Genomic DNA, 16854 nt, shown 5'->3' with positions numbered 1-16854 from the left:
CCCTTATTTTTACAGAAAAAGAAAGGGAGGCCCTGTGATGACGGGGTACCTTCCCCCAAGTCAAAAATCCAGGAGGTCATAGAATTAGAATTCAGACTTGGGTCTTCTGACTCCAAATTCAGTGATCTTTCATGTTCCCCCAAGCCTAGGACGCTCTCCCTCCTGGCTTCAAGGCTCTTCTCAAACCCCCCTTCTGCAGGCCTTCCCTTCAGAGGCTTTTCCTATCTGCTCTGTCCACACTCATTCCCTCTATCTCAAGGGCAGGGTCCATCTCTGCCTTTCTTTGTCCTCCCAGGACTTTGCGCAGGGCCTGGCAAGCAAGAAATGCTTGTTGATGAACCTGACAGGCCAGGCAGCCCCTGAGGAATGAGTAGGGCTGTTTGAGGAGAGTGAAAAAGTGTATTGGGGGGCTTTAGGGAGTCCTTAACAAGAATGGGGAAGGGGGGTAAGAGCCTCCCCCACACCCACATTCCGAGTCTGCCCAGCCAAGCCCATCCATGGCTTCTGGACTCTGGTGAGTCAATCTCACTGTCTTCCTGCACGTGGTGCTTCCTGAGTGCCAGGACCTTCTTATTTGGACTTTGTCTCCCCTGCAGCTCCCTCCTATAATACTGGTACCACTGACATAACAGGGTTTTCAAGAAAGCATTTTATAAACCTTAAAGGTCCCAAATCAATCCACTCGCATTAAGCCATACATACCCAGCCCTGTGCTTGGGGCAGAAGGCACAGAGAAAAGGGAAATTTCTCCTGCTCTCTGGGGGCCTGCAGACCAGCCAGGGGAGACCACACATCCCTATGCAGGTAGACTCTAAAAAAATAAGGTTGGGGCGCTCAGAAGCTCCGTCACTCCCAACGAAATATATATGAAAGGCACCCAATGTGTAGCCACACCCACGTCCCCAAGACCTCGTGGCTGTGATGCAGCTGAGTGGAGCCCTGAAGAAAATGAGGGAAATCCAAGAGGCCCAGGTGAGAGGATCCAAGTATTCCAGGTTTGGTTGACAAGTGAGGCAAAGGTGTGGAGATGGGAGATGGAGAGGTCTGTGTGAGCTCTAGAAGGAGAGTTTGGCTGGAAAGCGGTGAGTCGAGGAGAGTGATGTGGGAGTCAGATGGTGAAGGGAATAAGCCATTATAATTGGCTTGGCAAAGGCAGCTAGGTGGCCAATTAGCCGATCTGGACACAGAGGCCCTGGGTTCAAATTTGACCTCGGACCCCTCTTTGCTGTGTGGCCATGGATAAATCACTTCCCCCCCTTACCCAGCCCTTCCCACTCTTCTGTCTTGGAACCATTCCTTAGTACCAGTTCTACCCAAGGGAGGGGTTTTAAATATTATCATCATCATCATCATCATCATCATCATTATTATTATTATTGTTATTATTATTATTATTATTATTATATTTGTGCTCCCATTTCCATTTATTTGAGACTCCAACAAGTGGGGCCAGAGGCCATATTCTTCACAATGACCAATCCTAATACGGAGGTGTCGTGTTAACTCTGCCTCGCCTCCCCACTCCACCGCGGTTTGGTCGCTGGTGGCCCGGAGGCTCCCACCGCAGCGCTTTGCCCTCGCTGCTACCCTAAGACAGGGCAAGGAAAATGCAGAGGACGTCGTTCCCCTTTTTGACCACCAGGGGTCGCCCCTGGCCGAAGCGGATCCCGGGCCCGGGCCGATTGCTCTGAGAATGCGAGGCTTTTGGAGGGAAGCGGGGTTTGGTTTGTGTGTGCAAACACCCATGCCTAGATGCTACGGAATATAATAAACTGCTTGTGAACGACAGCGAACCTCTACACACACGCAGGCTAGTGAGAGGGGCCGGCGGCGTCCAAGGAAGGCCCCCGCCCGGCCACAGCGCCCTCGGATCTTCCTGACGTTCCTGGGAAAGAGGAGGGCGCCGGCCTCGTCCCAGCCCCCCAGGCGCCTCGCTCTCTCCCCCAGCCTAGCCTTCCTCCGGACTGGGCTCGGGCCTACATGTCCTCTCTGGGGAAGCCTTGCCCGAGCCACTCCGCCCTAGTCCAGCCCTGAGGAGACCTTTTGCGGGCTCCTGGTCCGAGCAGGAAAATGGACATTAATATTCCTCTTAACATTTCTAGTCCTTTTCATAGCGAACATTTCTATTCACACGAACCCCAGAAAACCCCATTTCTCCAGCCCAGCTTTCGGGCCTACAAAGCACTTTCTTGGAAGGATCTCGGGTCCAAGTCCTCTAAGGTAAAGGAAGGGAAAGAGCGTCGCGGCTGGGAGGCGAGATTCCGGGGAACGCGATGCTCTCCGCCGGTGGAAAAAGGAATAAACTTGCCCGTGGTGGCCCCGCAGGGCAAAACCAGGACTGGGGGGAGGGGGAGAGCAGGGCCAAGCAGTTAGATTTGGATCGGATCTCAGGAAGCGTTTCCTCGGCACTTAAAGTGTCTAAAAGGGCAGCTGGCTGTCCCGAGACAGTCCATCTTCCCTCCTCGGGGGACGGCCTAGCCAGCCACTGAAAGACCGGCAGATGCAGCCCCACCCAGAGAAGGCTCCGAACCAAATTCGAGCTCCCTTGTTTGCGAAACATCCTTTCCCACGTCCCTTCCATCACGACCCACTTCCCTTCCTCCAAAGGGAGCCCCCTGCCCGTGACGAGTGCCCCATGTCCCCCTGGGCTCTGGGGTTCCCTTGTTCAGGGCCCGGGGACCCTGGCGAGGTCTCCCTAGCAGGACTCTAGCAGGCTCCAGAGGGAACAGAGAAGGGGAGAGAAGGGCGCCCGGCTGGTCCTTGTCCTCGGAGGAGGGCCCTCCGCTGGGCTTCCCATGCCGCTCCAGGCCCGTCTCCCCGCCGGCTTCTCGGATGACTTTCTCGTGCTCTCTTCCAGGACTTTCTTCGCTGTATCACGGCGGCCATCATCTACTTTGCCATCTCCATCACGGCCATCTCCAAGTATTCGGATGGAGCTTCCAAAGCCGCTGGAGTAAGTCGTGGAGAGCAGGGATGGGGGGGGGGGTAGAAATGGGGAGGTTCTGTCTGGGCGCTTCCATGCCCCCACGACCCCCGGCGAGGAGTCAAGAGAGCAGAGTGTGAGTCCCGCTTATTGGCTGAGGGACCCCATAGGAGTCACCTCCTCACTCTGGATTCTTCTCTGTATAAGGATGTAGCTGTACTTAGCTATCCCTCGAAGGGTTGGGGGGATCCCAGGAAAGAATGCGGGTTAAGTGCTTTGTGGGTTAAGCCTTTGATCATCCCATTATTTAAGGTTCGTTTGAACATTTTACCACTGTTCTGCCGGCCAAGGGCACATAGAGCCATCTCTAAAACCCAGGAACAGCTCTAGGATTAGAGCGAGGCAAATGGGGTGAAGGGACTTGCCCAGGGTCACCCAGCTAGTAAGAGTCTCGGGTCCCATTTGAACCCAGGTCCTCCCGTATCCAGGCCCCTCGCTCTATCCCCTGCACCACCCAGCGGCCCCTTTTCATCTTAGTCTGTCCCATTCCATTTGAACATTTTCCCAGTGACCCTTCTCTCTGCCCCAGACACAGGCGTCTCATTTCCCATGTTAGACGATCCTCGGAAGAGCAGCATGCATGGGCACAGGGGGTTCTGGGCAGCTGGCTGAGCCCCGAATTTAGGAGTCTTCCCAAGACGCCTGCTTTTATTAGGGGGTTCCTCCCGCCAACACAGAGGAAATCTTTTGATGCCCTAGAAAATCTTTGGGGGAAAAATCTCCTGGTGGTCGGCCTCCTGGTGAGGAGCTTCGAGGCACTCCTCTAGGCTGGTCCTTTCCTACTGGTGGTCTCCTGACATAGCTGGGCCCCTCCATGCCCCAGCAGCACGGGGCCTTCTGAGATGCAGGATGGGAAATGCAGAGGGAATCGAACAGGTACTGATGGCAGGGGAAGATGGGAACCTGGAGTGAAATATAAATTTAAATAATAGGGCTCAGGAGATGAAGAGCCAGGTCTAGACATGGGAGGTCCTGGGTTCAAATGTGGCCACAGACACTTCCCAGCTGGGTGTGTGACCCTGAGAAAATCACTTCACCCCCATGGCCTAGCTCTTACCACTACCTAGCCTTAGAACCAATACTCAGTAGTCATAGATGGCCCACTGACAGCCTAAATTCGACATACCCCACAATGGCCCCATAATCTTTACCCCAAAACCTTTCCCTCTTCCTGACTGCACTTACTGGTTTTTTTAATTTTAATTTTCAGTTCCAAATCCTCTGCCCCCATTCACAGAGAAGGCAAGAAATAGGATACTCATTATCCATAGGAAGTCATGCAAAACATAGGTCCACATGAGCCATGTTGTTTAAAAAAAAGCAGCAAGAATAATGAGAAAAGAGCAGGCTTCAGTCTCTCTTTGGAGTCCATCCGTTCTGTGTCTGGAAGAGGATATGGCTCTAAGCTAGGGGTGATGCTGGGTGCTTCACCTCCACCCCCTTGTCCAGTCTGTTATCAAGTCGGCTTCCTACCTTTTAACAAAGTCTTTATTTTCTGTCTTAGGGACATGTTTAAGCCAGAAGGGCAGGGGCTAGGGAAAGGGGGTTAAGTGACTTGTCCAAGGTCACACTGCCAGGAAGTGTCTGAGGCTACATTTGAACCCAGATCCTTGGGACTGGGCCTGGCACTTTATCTTCTGTGCCACCTCCCACTTCCTACTATCCCTTCTCACCTTGGCAGAGGCCTGCATCCTCTTGGACCTGAACAGTGGCCATTGCCGCTCCTTGGGCTTTGCCTGTCACTGGGCTCTCCCTACTTCCGCTACTTCAGTCAAAATGATCTTCTTTAAGGGCAGGGCAGGCCAGGTCACTCCCCTCTTTGGGAAGGTCCATATCCCCCCACCCTCCCCCAGGATCAACAATACAATCTTTTGTTTGGCATTCAAAGCCTTTCCCAAATGGTCCCTTCCTCCTTTTACAGACCCGGCTTCTTTTGTTTCTCCGAAAGGGCATGCCATCTCCTGTCTGATCCTTTTTACTGGCTGTTCTCAGGCCCAGATGCTGCCTTTCCCTCCTCATCCCTTCCTCCCAGCTTCTCCTGCTTCCTTCCAGTCCTTGCTCCAGTCCCCTCATCTCCTAGAAGCCTCTCTGGGGTCTCCTCCAGCTTCCCTCTGAGATTGGGCCCACTTTGGCCTGCCTATGGCCTCCTCGTTCCATCCTGGGGAGGGAGGCCTGCTGGCCGGCCTTGGTCCTTGGCCTTTCCCACAGTGGACCCTCAGGAAGGGCTCCGTGTCTCCGTCCAGGGTGGGGCCTCCGTTCCTCCTCTGTGAAGGCAGGCTGGACGGCCTCTGTGACGCGGCTCTTGTGTCCTCCAGGTATTTGGCTTCTTCGCCACCATCGTGTATGCCTTTGACTTCTACGTGATCTTTAACGACCTGTCCGGGTTTCTCAAGCAAGGAAATGCTGCCGGTGACCCCGAAGCCGAAAAGTCGGAAGGTAGGGGGACCCCACCCGTGTGCTGGGCCTAAGCTTTGAGCCCGATGCTCGGGTTCTAGGACGCCCAGCCCGCGCCTCCATCAGCTCCATCGGGGATGGGGATACCGCCGTGTCGGGCCACGGACACCCGCAGCAAGTCTGCTCAGGCCCAGCGCAGAGGGCTTGGCAGAAGCTCGGCCTGCTGTCCTCCGCGGGCTGACCTTTAGCTCGGCACCCGAGGGCCGAAGCACCACTCTAGGGGCAGAACTGGGGCTCCCAGAGACGGGCCCCAAGAGGAGCCTCCCCCACCTCGCTGACTCAAAAGTTTTCCTTTCCATTTCAGAGGAAGACTCCAATTCCGATTCCGACTGACGGCCGGCCGGCCAGCCGCCCAGCCCGCCTGCTCGAGCCACCCGACTCCCAACTCCTTCCGCTCCCCTCCAGACACTTCCTGACCAGGCAGGGCAGTCTTGGGTGGGCGCTTCCCCGTGCCTGGTTCTCTCCCGCATCAGGTTTCCTGTTACTCTGTTTAGCAGAGCTGAAGCTGCCATCTCGAATGTCAGACTTAGAACCATGGAGAACTCCCTTTACGCCAAGAGCTCTCCAGAAACCACTGAGCCATTTAGACCTGTGTGTCAGAGAGGGATGAGAACAGCCCTGCACTCGGGGGCCGCCGGAAGGCTCGCTACCTCGGTGCCTACCAAGCATTTTATACCACGTGGAAAAGAGATGTGTGCCCGGCAGGCTCCCCTCTGGCACAGGCAGCGTTACTTTACCAAGGCCCCAGTGACCCAGGAGAGCTCCATTTTCTGTCAGTAAAAGCCAGAGGAAGGACCTGGGCCCAGAGGACAGGCCCGACGCCCAGGGAGGTGCCTCTCCTCAAAAAGATCCCCTTTGTGCCTTAGGCCTTCACCTGCCTTTAACCCATGCTTGATCAATGACAAATCAATCCACTTCTCAGAGCCTCCAAGCACTGTGTGTTGCTCATCTGCATTAGTGAGCAGCTTCCAAGGAAGAAGCCACAGGTCTGGTCTTCCCCCTGACCTGTCAGTAAATAACATTTAGGAAGCACCTACAATGTGCCACAAGCTAGGCTACATCTCTGTCTCTCTCCCTGTCTGTCTCCATTTCTCTCTTTCTCTCTTCCCCCTCCCCTTCCTCACTCCTTCTCTGTCTCTCCGCCCATCTGTCCCCCCCTTCTCTCCCTCCCCTCACGAATACGAATGCACACACACATGCATGTGCCCACACACATGTATCCCCACCCCCGATTTTGAGGCAACACCCACTTGAGGCCTTTGACATTCTGAAAAATAGGGTCTCTCCAAGAATCTGGTTAAAGCTCTTTTCTCTGTGTTCTTGGTACACAAGGACCATTCTGACATCTTGCATTTCAGAGTGGGTCCTCCTCACCCTACTGGGATCTGTACAAACACACCTAATTCCACTTGTGAAGGTAGCTAGGATGTGTTTTAATCAACCCGCCTGAGGGAGGGAGCGGCCATTCTTGAACACCCCCCCCCCCCAGCCCTGTTCAAAACAGACTTTCAACTAGCAAAGACCAGCAGAGACCAGAGGGCTAGGAGGGACCTCAGAGACAAGGGGATGAATACACAGAACAAGGGCTGCATTTCTTTAGGGCTTTGAGGTTTTCCTCCCCACAGCCTAAGTGAGGTGGTGTAAGTAGAAGGATCCCCACTTGGCAGATAAAGAAACTGAAACTCAGGGGAAAGACAATCCGCAGCCAGCTAAGGGAAGCTGAACTCTTGTTCCGAATGGGTGCCCTCTAGCAGGCTAGGGGCACTCCGGGGCGTCCAAGACCAAAGAACTGGGCCAACTCCGGCGTGGCCAATGACTTTCTCCACCGTGAGAAGGCCCATCTTGAATCATTTCAGGAAACTGTGATCATGAAGGTATCTCTCTCAAACGAGGAGTTACCATCTTTTAAGACATTTTTATATAAAACGTAAGCCTAAAAGCTTTGCACTCTACAAAAGCAATCCCTTAAGTAAATGGCATTTGCTGTGACCTGAGAACCCATATGAATGTTTAAGTGCCTTCGATCTGTAAAGCTTCACTTGTCCTGCATGTCATGTACCACTCCTAAAGCCGAGCCGGATTAAACCACAGTGACTCACTCCTTGGTGGTGCCGGAGAATGGACATCTCCATGGAGACAGACAGACGGATATGAGTGTTCCCTCCCCATCTCTGAAAAGCAAGTGTATTCCCTTTGCTTCCCAAGGACAAATCCTGCCTGGAACTGATAGTGGGTTCTGGAATAACATGACTATACAAACTCATTTTTCTACTTTTCTGAATTTCTGGCCAGTGTACATTTTAACCAGTTACATTTAAAAAGTATTCAAAATTCACACTCTCCACCAAAGAACATACTTCACATATCCAGTTTAGTCCTATTCCAAGATGCCACGCTCTGTCCTATGTGACGCATCACTTCCTGCCTTAGCCTTTAGGCTGGTGCCAAAGGCCCATCATGATGAAATCCTAGGATTTCGTGCTAGACGGGACTTCAAATCAAACAGAGGCCCGGACTATTACAGTAGCCTGCTGGGAGCTCTTCCCCTCCAGTTCATCTTTCACTCATTTGCCAAAATGATCTTCCTAAAGTGTGAATCTGGCCATGCCAACCCTCCCCTTCCTTCACCTCCACTGAATAAATCCAAGTGTCCCCCCATTGTCTCCAAGATCAAATAGAAAGCCTTCTGTCTGGTGCTCAAAGCCCTTCATCCTGGCCCCTTCCCACCTTTGCAGCGTTCTTACACCTTATTCCCTCCACATACTTTTCCATCCACGGGCCCTGGTCTCCCTGCTGTTCCATGAATGAGACGCTCCATCTCCTGAGTCCAAGGATTTTGCTGGCTTTCTTCTACACCTGGGACTCTCCTTCCTCATGGTTTCCTTCAGAAGTCAGCTTCCTAGTTCTCCTGAGTCTTTGTGTCTTCTCACTAAGACTACCTCCAGTTTGTCCTGCATCTGTCTTCCTTGTGCATGATCTTTGGCTCTCCCATGATTAGACTATGAACTCCTTGAGAGTGGAGATATTTTTACCCTTATTTGCAGCCCCAGCATGGAGCACACTGCCTGATCCATAATACATACTTAACAAAGGCTAGTTATCTGACTACATCACACTGTTCTGACAACTGGCATAACCTGTAAAGCTTACAAATCCATTTCCACTCGTCAGCCCATGGGATACTATGTCAATCAATCAAAGACTCCCCAAATTCCATATCCCAGGGATCCTCACAACAAAGTTCCTGTCTGGGACGTCTTAGCCACACTTGCAGTCATATTGACCATATGCTACTAGTGTGTGCACCATTAATCTGTGCCACCACCATAAGCCAAGAGCCATGACCACCATCTTCCCTGCCGTGTCTAACACAATAAGGTATTCCAAAAGAGAAATTAAAAACTTGTTTGTTACGAGAGTTGCATGTGATTTGTGAACCGCAGTGATTACCTATTGATCAACTTTAATCAATATGGTTGGTCGGGACCTCAAAAGAATTGTACTTTCTGCAGTATGTATCTTCAGAATCCCAGAATCTTTGAGTTAGGCCTCAGAGATCCCTCTAGCCCAACTCCCCCAATATTAACGGATAAAAGTAAAGCTCAAAAAGAAGTGACTTGTCCAAAGTTCCTGGGTTACTGAGAACCAGAATTCAAATTGAGGTCTTCTAACAATACAATAACAGTACGATGGTCCACATCACCCAACAGTATGGGGTTCTATGGGCCACGTGATGACCGCCTGAAATAAGAGCATCTAGGTAAACTCCAACTTGCCTGTTTTCCTCCTAAAGAGAAGTGTCAGTTTAGTCAAGTTATTTTAGTTTTCCAAGCATCAAACAGACATTCAGTTACAGGAAATGAGCTTATACCTTTTATGGAAGGTCAGGTCAGAGGGTTGATTAAAAGGAGAGAAAAAAAAATCATTAGTTTGTTTAGCCATATCCATTTTATTCAACAAGAAATCCTTCACAACAATTTCGTACAATATTTATCAGAGATTAGTGTTCAGAAAATCATCTCCCCTTACATACAAAAATACAGATTTTACCACTATGAAAACGATCAAGACAAGGACCATGAAAACTTGTGAAGTTTTTCGGCATCTTAGTATATCAAAATGAAGAGAGTAAAAATGTGGGTGGGGGAGCAAAAAAAAAATCAATAAACATAATACTTCATTTGAAATCGGGAAATTACAAAAAAACCCTTCATATTGTGCCCTTTTAAAAAACATATAACAAGCAAAACACCATTTTTAAACAATCAGAATCAAAAGTAAATGTGAATTCGCTTTTTATAACATCACCATTATGAAATTACAATCCTTCCATTTCAGTTATAAGACCAAAAAAACCCAAATACAACCTATACAAGGTTATACGCAAAAAATCAAGTTCATAAAATGAATGGAAATGTGGAATGGTTATACCTTTAAAGTGTCCAGAGAAAGAAATACATCAGTTACAGGAAACAGAAACTACATCAAGGTTAATTTTGATCCAGTTAATAGTATTTCTAATAGTATAGGGAAAAAAATATCACTGGCTTAAACTGGGGTAAGTAGCTGTTGGAAAAGTATGACAGTAAGTTTACCATTTGACTTGACACTTCACTTGCTGTAAAATACCTACAACTAACTTTGACCCTTACCTTTCTTATACCCCTCAAAAAAGAAAAATAAAGTGGGAGGCTTGAGGAAACATTTTAAAATTTTAGTCTAAAATCATGTGATGTTTCTGAAATCATTAGTGTTTTTCTTTTTTACAGTGACTTGGCCAGATCACTAAGACTATTTTTCATTGGCCAGACATTTCAAAGGCCCCACAGAGAAGAGGAAAAAAAGGATTCTCCAGCAAGTCATCTCTATGATAATTTATTTTATCTAGAAACTTAAAGGGAGCCACTAGACCCTTCCATGGCATAAAATGACAATCTAAAAACAGAAATAGAATTTTACTCCAAATAGTATGTTAGAAGCTCTAGTTGGTCACCTGTACTTTTCTCATCGGGTGGGGAAAGCTTGGTAAAGTCAGAAATGCAATCGATTCCTAGCTTTTGCTATATGATCTTGGACAAGTTATTTCATAGAATCCTGAGTCTGGAAAAGGCCTTAGAAGTCATTTAAGTCAACTTTGCCCTAAAGATGGATTGCTTTACAATGAAATACGCTGACAAGTCATCATTCAGTGTTCATTTGTCACCACCACTCGCCTCCTAGCAGTGATAGAGAACTCATTCACTATCAAGATCAGGCAAGGCCTGTGGGCTCTGTTCTTTCCATTACCTTAATAAAGCAACCCTTTAAGACTTGGTTTTTCCCTCCTCTATAAAATGAGGGCCTTAGACTAGATGACTCTATGCTTCTCCCTCAGATGTAACCTTCTATGATTTTAAGTAGGCTATGGAGATGAAAAGGGCCAGATTGGACTCAGGAAAATAAGTAGTTCAAATACCACCACTCCCTAGCATGATTTACTCAAGTGAGAATCTTGATCCCCCAGCAAGAAATAGATAAGGAGAGCCTGGCTAGATTTTCCTCTTCTATTATAAAATGAACTTTTGTTGATTTAATATAAGCACATATTTAGGAATATGACATAACACATGTTATAAGCACATAAATAGGAAGAATAGCTCTATGTATGGATTCCAAAAACATTTCCAAACAAGAAATAGAATTAGAGTGATAAACAAGTGTTGCATGTAAAAATGGTCTTACTCTCAGTCTTGCTTAAACAAAATGAGGAAAGGAACCTGGGAGGAAGCAAGGAAAGGGGCCAGTCCTTTCAAACCAATGGAGGGGGAAAAGGAGGGGCAAATCAGCTAACTAGTTCACAAAAGGAAAATTGGTTAAATATTACAATTGGCATCACTGAAAGCAATATTAAAAAGACAAGATCATAGAACCATGCTACAAAAATAGTGTTTACTGACAATAAATTTACATCTCTTGCATCTTCATGATTAACAAGTGCTTACCGACAACTTGGAAGGCACCAAAGGTGAAGTAGTTACTTTATATTTGTTTAAAAAACATGAAAAGACAGAACAGTTATCAAATTTTCAAATCAAAACACAATGAGTAATAAATATTTTTTATTTTTGTCTTGGGTTCCTGAACCCTTCTAAACCTCAACATATACAAATAGTTTCACTTCCTACCATTTTATTTAGAGGAAAAATTGGGCCCAATTGGACATAATGTAGATGATAACAGGCCTGATTCCCTCCCTGGTGTACAAAGAACTTTATTTTCAACAAAGGGGAGGATTTGAAAATGCATTTCATAAAGGGTCACAGTCTGAAACAAGAAAGAGACAATGACCTCTTTGGAACAAGACGAAGATTACAGAGCAACAGTGGTGAGAATCAGCAATCACAAGGTTCCGATGTGGCCCCATTCAAGTTGGGCTGGGACCTCGTTTGGGGGAGGCTGCTACGGCCGTCTTTCTTCCCCGTGTAAAGCATGGCCCCCACCACTGGCTTTGGATTGACCAGTTGACATTTTTAAGCACTGATCATTCACTGCTGTCACATCAAAAAAGTGACAAAAGTCACTTTTGGAATGCATTTATGCAAAGATAAAGGAGGCAAAATCAAAGCAGAAAAGTGAAGAAAGCAGACGTAGAGAATTGGTTCTTTGCATGGCCATTAGGATTAAAAGTACCTCTTCTTCTCCTTAATCTGAGCTTCTCATTTCCAGCAAGAGTTAGAGTACCATTTCTTTGGGGTTACTTAACACGAGGGCCACTGCCTAGGAAGCACTTTAGTTCCTAAAACCTATTTCCCTCTCCCTAAACCAGTAAGATTTTGCTGTTGCTAGATTTAAGAAAAACCCCATATCCTCTTCCCTACCTCCCCCACCAAAAAACATTCATGTATCATTTCATTTATCCTCTCATATTTTCAGTAAGGTTAACAACAGGAAAAACTTTGGGAACCAGCCCTAATTACAAATTAGGTCCTCTTTATTCTTCATGATGAGAATTTTAGTATGTCTGATAACCCATTGTTTTCTTTAAGCAGAATCTAGAAAATAGGGCTATCATACCGACATTTCAGGATTCCCTGACCTTTGTCTATAACACACAGCCAACTTACACATAGTATCATACAAAGAATGTTGAGCTAGCAAATGATATGCACATAAGGTATACTTCCCATCAAAGAAGTATAAACAATGATCAAAACATGATCATAAAATCCATACACTATATAGTTATTTTTTAATGTAGATAGCTACCCACTGGTTCAGAAATCATATCCAAATTGAGAGGGAAGGAAGGAGAATTGAATCCAATTCTCCAATCTAAAAAAAAAAAAGAAAAGAAAGCTAGTAACGAGAAGAATTAAATAAGGTATACTCCTTTACTATCCAATCCCAATAAATCATTCAAGCAAATTAAGTTTGTTGTCTAAACTCCCAGATTTAAAATATGAGCATAGTATTCATAGTTTTTACAAATTAAAATACTTAGTATATGTGGACAACTTTCTAAGGCAGTTTCTAAGAAATGTAAGTATTTTAGTCCCTTTGGTCACATTCTCTCAGTGAGGCAATTTTTACAATTCCAACAATGTGAACCTTACTGAGAAGTCTTATAAAAGGAAGGTTAGAGCAATTCAGTCTTAGATTTAAAGTGGCCTTTAAAGCATTCAAAAAAGGCACAGAAAGTCAATCCTGATAATACTCTTCTAAAATGTGCGGGTACCCAATCTGGTAATGGTTGTGGCCTGTTAATAACTGTCTTGTGTAGACAAGGGTTTTTGCAGAGTGTTTTTTTTAATTCTTACCTTCTGACTTAGTAGCCATTTTAAGACAGAAAAGTGGCAGGAATTAGGCAATTGGAGTTAAATGACTTACCCAGGATCACAGAGCTAGGAAGAGTCTGAGGCCAGATTTGAACCCAGGTCCCCCCATCTCCAACCTGGCACTCTATCCACTGTGCCACCTAGTTGCCCACATCCCACTTAAGGTTGATCAGTTCTGCAAAAACATACTGTTTGAGCAGAACGATGTTATAGGTAAGCAGTAATTACACAGGAACATTTCAAACGGGGGATTGGCCAATGGCCGTTAGTTACAGCAGAGTTTTCTGACGCCACAATGGAATTTTACCTGGAATCCTTTTACTGCCACAAAACCCTAGTTCAGGCAGTGTAGCTAAGTGTGACCATCCTAAGTTCTGCTGGTACAAGTTTACCTGGAACCTGATCCTACAGACAAGAGTCAAGCCAGTTCTTCCCTACTGGTCTCCCTGTTCTAGCTTCTAAGAGCCCCTGCACGGACAGACAGAAAGGTTAGTAACCTGAAGTAGAGGCAGCAAGCTGGAGTGCAGAGAAAGTGAGCTGAGGCAAAAGCCTTGAGTTCCAAGCCTAGCTCCAATTGTCAACCGAAAGACAGAACAGTTATGAAGCACTTGGGATGTCCTGCCAGGCACCAGGATCTTGGGGAAGGCCCATCCCTTCTCTCTTGGTCTCAATTTCCTCATCAAATAAAAGGGATGGTAATAACTATCTTAGCTTGCTGAGTTGTCCTAAGGAAAGTTTTTTTGTTTTTTTTTAATTGGAGGATCATAGATTTAGAGCTAGAAGAGACCTTAGAGGCAATCTAATCCTACTCCCTCATTTTACAGATGAAAAAACTTAGGTTCACAGCAGGGAAGTAATTTGCCCAAAATAAGAGAAAGTAAATAGTAAGGTCAGAGTATGAAATCAGCTCATTTCTTTCTACATCTCCTGCATCAGGAATCTACAGTATCAAAATGTGAGTTATTAATATTGAGTACATAGAGATATATTTTCCCTAGGTCCTTTTGTTTTTAATAAAGCAAAAAGAAGTCTTTGAATGACAGAAAATCCAGATTCTGGCACTATATTCAAGTGCTAATAGAGTATTTAGAACAAATGGACCAATACACCTACCAAGAGTCCAAAAGTAATTTCACTTAATCCTGCTTTTAAGTAGTGATTACCAACCAACCTCAGTCACTCTCTATTTAATGTCACTTTCTTTCTTTCAGATAATACTATGAATAAGGTCTGGAGAAAGCAGCGGTAGTGGCCATCACAACTCAATAGTTTAATTTCAAGGCCTCTTTTTGTTTCTAATGAGAGAGGAAGAAATGGCAAAATGGGGTTGCCAAGGAGGAGGTAATCAAAACAGGACCAAAGTCACACACTTTTCCTACTCTGCTACTGACACAAATCATAGAGATAATAATGGAAACTCTGCATACCCTGGAGATAGGATACAAGTAACCTTGATCCATCCTCTTTAAGAAATGGAGATCTAAGGACTCTTCTTCAACAAAACTATAATTTTAGATTCTACCATTACCAAAGTATACAGAAATTCTAGTCATGCAAGACTTGATGGTTATTCAAGGCTCATAAAAGCAATTTGGGGGAAAAGAAAAGAACTAAATAGTTTCCTTGCTTTACGGCTGATTCATTGCAAATGAGACTTCACATATTTGTGCAGACAAAACACTTCATGCTTCATCTCCACAGAGACCATCTGTGGTTCAACCTAAGTCTGAATCACACAAAAAGATGGAATGAAACCTCAATCTTTGAGACCACGAAATAGTTCCTAACTGAACCAAACAAAGTTATACTCAAAGCATCTTATGCAGAATCTTAACACAGAGAAGCAAAAAGACATCAGTTAAGAGAAGGAAAAAATGTCCAAGAAGAGAGATGACAGAAGTGGCCAAGGAAAGAGAGGCATTAGCAAAGGTCATATTGCCTCTTCTAGAATGCTTTAAGGTTAAGCATATCTAAACTGAACAAATCCATAGAGGAATGGGTGTTTAAGAATGAAAACCACTTTCTTCTTCACTTCTTCCTAAAAATAGGGTTTGAAATCCATGATCTTTTGGGTGTATATATATGCCATCAACCAATACGGATGGCAATTTATTCCACAGCTCAATCTGTACATGGTTCTTGTAGAGACATTCCTCTGTTATTGGTTTTTTTTTTTTAATATCTCATTTAACTTATTTTGGATTATACCCAAGTAACTTTAGCTGGTAAAAGTATTTGTGTTCCTGTCTTTATTTGGATCCAAGAACAGTCCAACATGTTTGTGAGACTATGGGGTCTCTAGACCAGAAAAAGAAGGGACATTCTTCTCATCCCACAATAAGCTAAAGAAAGACCAAAGGAAAAAAATTATGCATGTTTAAATGGTATAATTTGGAAATGGGAAAAGAACTAGAATATATCAGTCATGTAAAGGGAAATGGGGAAAGTATCTTTTTTCCATTTTCCTATGAAAATAAAAATATTTTTATGAATGACATCTCTAATGCCCAATCCACAATTTATCACTTCTAAAGCTATGTGAGGTCCCACATTCAGAAGGCCAGCACACTAATTAGTTTATAGCAGCTGGCTAAAGTTATTAATAAAGAAACTGCAGACTATTAAAATTGAATTTATCTCCTAAGGCCAAATCTGCCACCTCAGGAGATATTGAAAAGCATGACCAGTATTAACACCTGAAATTACGACAAAAATATTTTTAATCCAGGATTTGTGGAAAATAAGTTTAAGAAGGTGTCACTCAAATGAAGTTTTATTCAGATAAGGATTTTAACCAGTAAAATATTCATTTTCAGTTTCAAATTTATATCTGGCCTTCATTGTCTGTTTACAAGATTTACAATAGATGGAATGCCAGTACGTTCTCCTCACCCTAGACTAGATCACCTTTACTGACCCCATACTCCATTTTTAAATTATGATTGTACATTATACTGTATTTAAAATGTATTTTATTTTCTTCCTATTCACTAGTCAATTTCAAGAAAATACATATACACAAACCCCATGTAGTTCTTTTCATGGCAAAAAAGCATTTAAAAATAACTGTAAGAAAATAAATACTTCCAAAAATTCTATCACTGGTACACAATTATATACTTCATAATTTCTAACTCTGTGATCTATCAAAAGATCAAGACTTTCCATGGACTAGATTCATATTTGTAAGGTATTTGCAATTTGCTTCATAATCCACTCTCTCCCATCCTTAAAAATCATCCTACTTTTCCTAATGGCAAACTGTATACATTCAAATTCACTTGAGAAAACTCTAGCCATTGTCCTGTCTGGTATTCTCCCTATATTTGATTTCAAAGGTAGCTTTCTACTAAGAACATAGTATAACCTTGGTAGAAGAAACTTGAAAATGAGCCGTAATTAGTGAAAAGCAACAGGTTGGAATGGTTCTTTGAAGTGAACTTGAAGTTACATAATAGGTAAGAGGCACAGTTCTGTTCTGTTTTAAAAATTCAAAAAACCAACAACCCAAAAGAGCATTTAAGCACATGAGAGTCTAGTCACTAGTTGCATTCTATGTATGTTTGCAGAGGAACTAAAAGATTAGCTCCAGATATCACACTC

The 16854-nt window shown here is 44.9% G+C and overlaps 1 protein-coding gene across 1 annotated transcript in view; it reads left to right on the top strand.

The window, feature by feature from the left end:
* Positions 1-5770, top strand: part of CMTM3 (CKLF like MARVEL transmembrane domain containing 3) — a 29553-nt gene extending 23783 nt beyond the window's left edge. The window contains exons 3-5 of the mRNA XM_044659436.1: positions 2858-2953; positions 5299-5419; positions 5742-5770. Coding sequence (XP_044515371.1) covers positions 2858-2953; positions 5299-5419; positions 5742-5770 — 246 coding nt within the window. The remainder of the gene's footprint in view (positions 1-2857; positions 2954-5298; positions 5420-5741) is intronic.
* Positions 5771-16854: the final 11084 nt, after the last annotated feature.

This window comes from Gracilinanus agilis, chromosome 2 (genome assembly GCF_016433145.1).
Source record: "Gracilinanus agilis isolate LMUSP501 chromosome 2, AgileGrace, whole genome shotgun sequence".
Taxonomy (NCBI): Eukaryota; Metazoa; Chordata; class Mammalia; order Didelphimorphia; family Didelphidae; genus Gracilinanus; species Gracilinanus agilis.
The sequence above is the reverse complement of the archived record's forward strand: the minus strand, read 5'-3'. Positions and strand labels throughout refer to the sequence as shown.